Source organism: Pongo pygmaeus, chromosome 7 (genome assembly GCF_028885625.2).
Source record: "Pongo pygmaeus isolate AG05252 chromosome 7, NHGRI_mPonPyg2-v2.0_pri, whole genome shotgun sequence".
Lineage (NCBI taxonomy): Eukaryota > Metazoa > Chordata > Mammalia > Primates > Hominidae > Pongo > Pongo pygmaeus.
Window position 1 is genome coordinate 76,418,148 of NC_072380.2, and position 8,832 is coordinate 76,426,979.

The 8,832-nt window shown below is 46.6% G+C and overlaps 1 protein-coding gene across 1 annotated transcript; it reads left to right on the forward strand.

Annotated features, from left to right (window-relative positions):
* Positions 1-5,610, forward strand: LOC129043006 (uncharacterized). The gene is made up of 2 exons (XM_054499471.1): positions 1-335; positions 4,835-5,610. The coding sequence occupies exons 1-2, from the start codon at positions 235-237 to the stop codon at positions 5,097-5,099; spliced, it is 366 nt and encodes a 121-aa protein (XP_054355446.1). The 5' UTR covers positions 1-234; the 3' UTR covers positions 5,100-5,610.
* Positions 5,611-8,832: the final 3,222 nt, after the last annotated feature.

The following is an 8,832-nucleotide window of genomic DNA, read 5'->3' on the forward strand; positions in this document are numbered from 1 at the left end:
AGAGAAAGGAGAGAGAGAACGCAGAGGGAGGGAGGCAGGGAGGGAGACCAAACCCCCGCTTTACTGCGTTGAAAGCTTCTGAATTTCAAGCAGAAAGTAGAAGGAGCTCCAAAGGCAGTGAGCGTCTTTCCTTGGGCTGCGTGTGCCGAGCGTAGACAATGAAAATCTTCATCCCCCTCCCCCATTCCACTAGGCTACAAGATTCTTGTTTTCATTCCTTCTCACCGGTGGAAGATGTGTAAAATCAAAGATATAGAGGTGTGTAGTGATTTTTTTAAAAGCCAACTAACCCACCGCACGGGCTGCGACGCGGATTACCCGAGCGCACGCCGGCTGTAAGTACCATCCTTTCCTGCGGTAGCCGGGCTCTGCGTCCCCGGCTGGGCTGGGGAGTGTTCGCTTTGTGAATCGGGTTGTTGCTTGTGTTTTGGTGTTTTGGTTCACAGGGGCTTCTTCGAAGCTTACACTTTTCGCACGTGAGCGGGAGAAGCGTTTCGCCGGTTGTGGGCGTGCAGAACACGATCCTAGTTGACTTTGATGCGGTGACTTGGGGTGGCGGGCGGGGGGCGGCGGGAGGCGCGGAGTCGAGGAGTTCCCGCGTCGCGAGCATCCTTGAGAGCCGCCGGCTCAGCTCCGGGCTGTAAGGTTTGTTCCTGGCAATGGATGGAAATCAGGTCACAGAGATCCCTAAGCTCGCCAGGCTCCCAGACACGCTTGGGAGACAGAATGGAATTGGAAGGAGGGATCTGAAGAGGAGGGAGGGGATCCGTGTTCCCCCACACCGGGCCTAGAATGGAGCCCCGGCCAGCCGCGGGCCGGGCCCCTCGGTTTTCAGGACTTATTCTTGCCGGGGTTGGCTCGCACGCCAGCATCGCGCCTTCGGTGCGTCTTTTATCTCCATCTCAAATAAGGGATCTTCTTGGGACGAGGACTGAATAAGGGTGGGAGAGAGGGTATGTCTCACGGCGCCCAGGAGGGAGAAATTGTAGTTCTGAGAAGGTATTTTTTGGCCTTTTGAAAATGTGCAAGAATTCCGCGGGCCCAGGCTTTCTTTGTGTGGCGGGCAGCGCCAAGCGCTTTGTGCTTCACAAGGAGAAAATGGCGAGTCCTATTGTGTTTAGGCCATTTTCTTCCGGTACTAGGATTTTCCCAAGTTCGAAATACTTCTTGAGAAAGTAGCCTTCTCGTGCCCAAGAAAGTGTGAATCGCTGAGGCTGGGCCCCATGGCCTGGCGTGGGTGCCGACCTCAGTTTAAAACCAAGGGCCTGTTTTCTTACCGTTGGGGTGCTTGTATCAAAGCACTGATATGACCGGTTTCTGCGGATCGGTGTCCTCCAAAGATCAACAGCGGCTCTTGGGGTTTGGAAAAATAAGTGTCTATTTATATATGCATATAGACATATATATATAACATATTTTTCCTGACAATGTGAGGGAGAAAATAAAAAATGAAGGACAATTACGTTTTTGAAAGAGGAAATATTTCTTTCTCTTTCTCCTTTCTCACCCTCGAGGAAACCCCAGGAGATGTTAAATGTTACTCTGCCGGGTCAGTCTCTTGTTTTTTAAACTGAAGATGAAATGGTATTTTGGCTGGAAGAATTATTCCGCATCTTAGCCACTGGAACATATGCTTTGCTAGAAAAAAAGTGTAAGGTGTTAGAGATGGATTTAGTTTAATGCTTTTAGCGTGTGTGTGTGTGTGTGTGCTATCTATATGCCTCTATATAGTGATGTAAATATGGAGAGAGAGATGATTGAAAAGGTTGTTTGGCTTTTGCCCCTGAATTTGTCATTTTTGTAATTTTTCTGCACTTGTTAAACCATATGTAAAAGTGGACAAGCATTCCTATACAACAATGTCTATGTCTCTTTTGAAAACCGCCAAAATAGTATTGCAGGTTGAAAGATATTATTTCCTATTTACTACAATTATTTGGATCTTTAAATGGAGTGGTGGTTTTGTCAGCTCAAAAATAATAAAATGCAAACGATCTGCTTCCTGTACGTTCAATTTGGTGGCAAATATAGAAAAATGAAAACAACTGCGATGGGGAAGAAAACTTAAAGCCTATAGCATTTCCCCCTTTTGATATCATTTTAAAATGCTAGGGAGTCTAATTTGTGCAGAAGCGTTATGACTTTCACTTTCCAAAAGGTAACACTAGCATGTCCTTTCATGTGGATCAAGACCATGGACAGCGAACTAATATTAAATCACTGAGCAAAAAAGGACTCTAATAAAATTTTGATACCTGAGTGGAAGTTTACATTCAAAGCATGTTAGAAGTCAAAAATAATCTTTATGGTCTTTAAAAGGAATTAGACTGGTAAAATGTGGCATTTCAAACTTATTTTACCAAGTTTCAAAGAAACAATGATTATGTGTTCAGTTTTTACCCTGCCTCAAATAGTATATATTATTTATCCAATTAAAATAAAGCCCACCTTTTGGTACTGGTAAATATAAAATTTAAATCTATCAATTTTAGATGTAGAATGTTTTTTATAAGGCCTTGAAACAGAATGGGGATGGAGAAATTTTACTATTTTAGACTGGCATTGGCTGAATGACACTACAGAAAATTAAACTGATTTTTATCAGTGAATGAATTTCTAAATGCATAAAATTGGGAAAATTAAATGCCACTTTGATAGACAGGAATAATATGAATGGAGATATAATCCAGCTATTCCTTTTACTCCCGTGTAGGCATTGTACTCTATAACTGACAGTGCAATGTTGTCAGCAAGCATTTATTTTTTTTTCCAAGAAAGTCACAGATTTTTTCATATATGCTGATTAGATTTGGAACACAGGATTGGTTCAGTGGGTCTGTGCTGGAGATCAGCTTATTTTGTTTTATACATTGTTTGAATAGTCTTTACTGCTTTACAGAATTAAAATTCATTTAAAACCATTTCATTTGTGGATTACATAACTTATTCAAAATTGCTCATTTAAATTTCCAGTTTGATGTGTCTTTTAGCTTATTTCATAACCTGACTTTAGTGTGACCTGTAAAGGCCTGGAAAATCATATAAAGCAAAAACAATATGCAGGTTAGAAGAATTAAAATAGTTCATAATTAAAATTAAGTTAAAATTACATCAATTTAAAAGTACCTTGGAGTTTATAAATAAATTAATTTTTTATCTTTATTCATCAGATTTGGCTATAAAATGAAACTGCAGTTCTTTGAATGTGCAGGTTGCTGGAATTAGATGCTACATATATTTTGAACACACACACTTATTTTAATATTTTATTTTTAGACAACGTATTCAAAGCACTTGAGAAGAATATGCGATGACATTTTTTCCGTGTCCTAATCAGGACCATGGTGAGGTCCCCGTGGTTCACCGAGTGGTGGTCCAGGGCTCTGGTTGGGACGCTGAGTTAGGTTGGCAAAGCGTCATTGTTTTGAAAGGCACATTCGTCCGGGATGGCATTCGTGATAAGATTAAACATAAACCTAAACCTTGGCCTCGGGGGAAGGCAGGCTGCGCGGTTGAGAAGAGGAGATGCAGATTAGCTCTGCTTTTGCTGCTTGCGCACATAATTAAGAGGCGGTCCCTCAGCTGGAGCGTGGGCTGTGTCCGGCCTAAGGTGCTTATTTTCCTGTTACTTGGCCAACTGAGTGTGAGTGAACAGGAGCCCGAGAGCTTAAATGTGGGATCTAGATAAGGTGTCGACTGGGTTGTGGGCGCTTGTCTCCATGTTAGGGAGAGGCAACTGAGAACGGTGACTTTGGCTTGTTTTGAGAGAGCCTGGGTTTTGACAGCAGGACGGCGAAGGGAGCGCTTGGAGAGGCTGGAAGCTCAACGTCTTAGGGAGCTGCCTGTGGGCACTGGGTTGACGCCAAGGGGTTGTCGGCAAGGGCAGGGCTCTTGCCCTCTGCTGTACCCAGGCTCTGCAATTGGGGGCTGCGAGCCTTCTGCGGCTCTTTGGTTTCAAGGACACAGCGAGCTGCTCAGGACTTTGGGAGCCAACATCTGTCTGACTGGTGACGTCAGCAGCCCGTGTAATCCTCTTGTGCTGAAGGCAGATGCCTTATTTGTTTGGCTGGAGCGAGCCATTAATCCCTAATTCTGGATCAGCAAGCGAGGGGGAAAGACTGGACCGATCCGACCCACCCACTCCCTACCCCCACCTCCCACCTTAAAGCACCTTATACCACGGAAGGCTCTCAGCCTCTTCTTTCCTCTGCGAACGCGCTGAGCAGCGATTTTGAAAACGTTTTGGTCCTCTGCAGGTTTGAGCAGGGCTTGCAGGTCTCTCTCCGAATTTCTAGGGCCATGGGTGTATGTAATTCTTTCTTTCATCGATCGTTTCGATTTTCTTGCCGGTCTTGCAGTTCGTAGGGTCCTAAACGAAGAGGGGTGGAGATTCGAGAGTGCGGGTCTGGCGTGTGGTCTAAGGGAGGGGGTGAGGCTGGGAAAGGGGGTGCAGAATGCGGGAACGGCTGGGACTGCACAGAAGGACCATCTGCGGACGCGTTTTCACGGCTCCAGCTCCCGAAGTCGTTTCTCTGGACGCTGCAGTATCCGCAGCGCATGCACCCTCCTCTGGACTTCCGCAGCCCGGACCGGTGCTTACAGTCACCGGGCCACACCCTACCCCCGGGCTGCGGGCCCCGCGCTCCGTGGGCTCAGGGTCCCCTCCGCGTCCCCCTGAAGCCTGGGGACGGAGGTCGCGACCGGCCGACTGGGGTCCTGTCCTCTCATCACCTTGTCTCCCTCGCGTGCTCCCTCCCGCCTCGTGTCCCTGCTCCCCACCCTCCCCCTCCTCTCTCCCGCCTCCCTAACACTGCGCTTTGATTCTGTTTTTCAGGGGCGCATTCTGGGGTCTCTGCGCAAGACCAGCTCTCAGCTCTCTCTCCTTTCCTCGGACTCTGGAGCGGGAGCGGGCCTTTCCCTCTGGCCGACCACGCCGTAGGGGACGCCGTGAAAAGAGCCGTCGCGCCCGCTGCCTCCTGCCCGCTGCGCAGAGGGCTCCGCCCGTAGAGGTCAACTTCCCTCACCCTTTCCTCTCTCCTGCTTGCCCTCCCTCCGCCCGGCACAGGCGCTTCCAGCCCCAGACTCTGGCCACTGGCTGAGGACTGCGAGTCGGCTGCGCTGCCCTGAGCCTAATCCTTCCTCCGGGCCCAGACCCGAGGTCCGCGCTCCTGGGCAGTGGGGAAGCTTTAGTGAGCAGGCTTTTCTCTCCGCAGCAAACTCGTAGCCAGACCAGATGGGCCGCCCAGCTCTCTCGGGACTAGGCAGGTGCGGTTGAGTTAATTTTTCCGCATTACAAAGAAAGATGACCCAGCCTGCCCTTGGACTCTCTTTACCCAAAATCTCCCAACCAAACCCGCGGTAACGTTATCAGAGGACACAGAGACCAGGCATATCTGTGTGTTTATCTTACAGGCACACACGTATGGTTTTCTCTTTTATATGCTAGATTTCATCTCTGACAGCAGAAAATGATTGGCAACGGTTCTGACGGAGAACATGCAATAGCGTGGTCCTTAAAAACCTGCCATTCCTTACAAGTGCCTTAGAAAGGATTCAGGGCGAACCAACTGGGTTAATTGCATTCAGTAAAATAACACGATTACAAAATTAGATCTGTACCAGAGGGGTAATTAACTTGGATCCACGCCGTCATTTGAAAACTAGATTTATAGGCGTATGTATGTTTTTAGGCGTGTGCTGTAAATGGCATGGAGATATATGCATATGTATACGCAGGCACACGCACCGTCTACACTTCCACGGAACAGACTAATTAACAGCGGCTCTGGCAGATGTGTCAGAGATGAGCAGAGACAGGAGCTGGGCTTATGAGTTATGACTCTAGGGGTAGAGACTCAGAGCGGAGAGAGGGGGATGGGCAGGGAGAGAAGAGTGGTAGTCGCAGTGGGTCTTATACTTTCCGGATCAAGATTAGAGGCTCTGCCCTCCGTGTTCACAGCGGACCTTGATTTAATGTCATACAATTAAGGCACGCGGTGAATGCCAAGAGCGGAGCCTACGGCTGCACTTGAAGGACACCAAAGCATCTCAGGGTCAGAAAGGGGAAAAGGCAATTGCAGGGAATTTAGGGGGTGGTAGAATGAACCCATCTCTTGCCGCATAAATGCCCCCCAACCCCACCCCGGATTGATTCTAGAAGCAACCTAGTGTTCGAAAGGGAAAGGCTCCTACTTTTCCATTAGAGCCGCGGAAATCCGCAGGCAAATCTCCGAGGAGAATTTTAGGGAAGCTTCATTGACAGCTGTCAGGAGAGCAATAGTTCCCGCCTGTGAAAATATTCCAGAGAGTTAAATCATTTAGAAAGCACTAGTTCTTTCAAGAACAGATAGTGTGATTGTCTGCAGTCCTGGGCCAAGCTGGGAAAACAAAACAGCAGAGAGAGGTGTAACATTAAATAGCGTCCTGACCACACTGCGCAAGAAACAGCAAATGAAAAGTCCAAACTTTGGAAAGATCTGAAGAACACTTGCCGCCCGCATTTCCCCTTGACTTCTCCCTTTCTCTTCCCAATCTCGAGGCGTCCATGCCTGGCTTTAAGACGCCAAGATAACTCTCTTGTTTTGGCATTGTCGCAATGTCCAAATCGGTCAAAGGAGTGGAATCAGGGGAAAGGACCAGGTCAGAAACTTTAGAAGGACTCGGTAAATTAATTTATTTGGAAGCCAGTGAAGTGGACTATGTTGAGGTAGCAGTTCCGCACCACGACTTTGGAGCCAAAGAGAAACCCAGGCCGAAAAAGCGAGCCTTGATGTCTTTGTTCTGCCTTGGCCTGCAGGGGCTGGGAACAAAGGAGAGGAGCTAAGAGGATGCACCAAAGTAGCCGCGCCCTCCCTGCCTGGCGCTGTCCGCGGTGCTGACAGTGGCCCTCTTCTCTCTCCGTAATCAAACTGGAAAAGCAATAGGACCGTCCCGTCCCTACTCAAAAGAAGAGTAGGATATTAGGTAATTTGAAAAATAACATTTAAAAAGAGAAAAAAGGCCACATACAGCAAAACAATATTTTACTGAAATCGTTCCCTCAAGCTGTTGCTACCCTTGCCTGATACTTTTTGGTCTTCACGTAGGAATGCACACATACATACAGTGTAAGTGTATGGGGAAACCATTTCCACTTTATTTAGGCTGAAACCTAAATCGCAGGATTGCAAGAAGGAAATTGAGGAGAATGAAGGCTTTATTATTATCCTTTTCTTTCTTAAGTCATCTTCCTTAAAACAGAAACATAAGGTCCTCAGCCGCGGATTTTAGTGCTGACTTGGTCACCAAAGGGACGTGCAATGGACTCAAGTGTGGGCCTCGAGGCTTAACCAGAAAGGGGTGGGTCGGGGACCCACCAGGTGAAACAGGGCAGGAGCCCATGCAGCTTGCCACCTTCGGCCAGGCTTTGTAGCCAGGCAGCCTTAGTAGACCGGTACAGAGGGCTGAGCTCTGCAGACCGCTCCGGTGCGCAAGAGCCTGTTCGGCGCATCCCAGCCGGCGGGAGGCACTGGAGGGCCAGGAGGCCTGAAACCCGCACTGCGGAAAAACCGACCTCAGCCACATCCTCATAGCTCCCGCAACGGAAAGAGGCAGGGCGGTTTACTAAATCTTACGCAGTGAAAATTCGCCTTAGAAATCGAAGGTTGGATGGGTCAGTATTGATATATTCAAAAAAAGTCTAAATTTCTTAGCATATTTCATCGTTCTTAGATATTGAAAGTATTAAATGTAAACAATACAAATTTAAATTCCCTAAGTAATGAATCAAAATGGCAAGGGAGAGAGAGAGAGACGGAAAATCAACCAATTCGTAGCCACCCTGGCTGGCTGTTTCTCAAAAGAAATTTCAAGCATTTGCTTGAGTTTGTCTATAAATTCACAAACATAAAGGCTGTTAAAATTAGTAACAGACAAAATAATTCAGATTGGACAATAGAGACAGCAACACCGATTTTGATCCAGGTATAACAATGGGCCATGCATTGACAATGACCTAAAAGACATGTGTTCATTAAGTTATTTTTTTTACACGGGACGTAGATGTATCATAAAATTCATGAAATAAAGCGGCCAGGTGCAATATCCTCAGAGAGCTGCCTTCTCACCCCCTGCCTCAGGGCGGATTTTATCTGTCCTCGAATTTTAGAACTCTGCAAGTCGGGTCTTTCACATTCATCGATTACTTTGGTTTATATTTAATTTTATCCAATTTCGGAGTGGGTGGGTAAAACACACTGGAAAATAGGGGCTGCTCGAATTACAAAATTAAAGGGTTGGGAATATTCCTCTTGTGACAATTAAAAGCAGTCGTTGGAAGCAGAAATGAATTTAAAGCATTACACGTTATCATGGCGGCCTTGCTTTCCTTCCAGTATTCATCCAGTTGCGCTGATCTCCTGCATCCTCATCTTGCGTAATCCACAAAGCAGCTATGGTCCAGGGCTGCAAAATCGTCCTGTCTGATTCCTTTAGAATTCATACTACCTCACAGGAGCAAACCTAATCCCCTCAGCCTAATCCTACCTGTTTAGGATCATCTAAACTTGTCCTTCAGAAAGCTTGATCAGTTTAAAATTACTTTCTAAATAGAAGTGAAATACGTGATATGAGAGAGGTTAAAATACTGCTTAAAAAGGGAAACACTCAATTTAGTAATTTGGTTGCCTAGATGAGATCGAGTGGCTATTGATCTGTGATGTTTCTAGATTTTTAAGACTATGTACTTCCTATTTCTTTGGAAAATAATCATCCAGTTTGATGCCCGTTACAAATTTTCCTGCTATGAAAGAAATTCTATACGCGGCAGTTTTGCAATAAAACAACCCAGGCTTC

Excerpts from the sequence above, each read along its gene's own strand:
- LOC129043006 (XM_054499471.1), top strand. The coding sequence starts at position 235 with ATGTGTAAAATCAAAGATATAGAGGTGTGTAGTGATTTTTTTAAAAGC. Across the intron at positions 336-4,834 it reads TACCCGAGCGCACGCCGGCT|GGGCGCATTCTGGGGTCTCT; the intron begins GTAAGTACCATC and ends TCTGTTTTTCAG.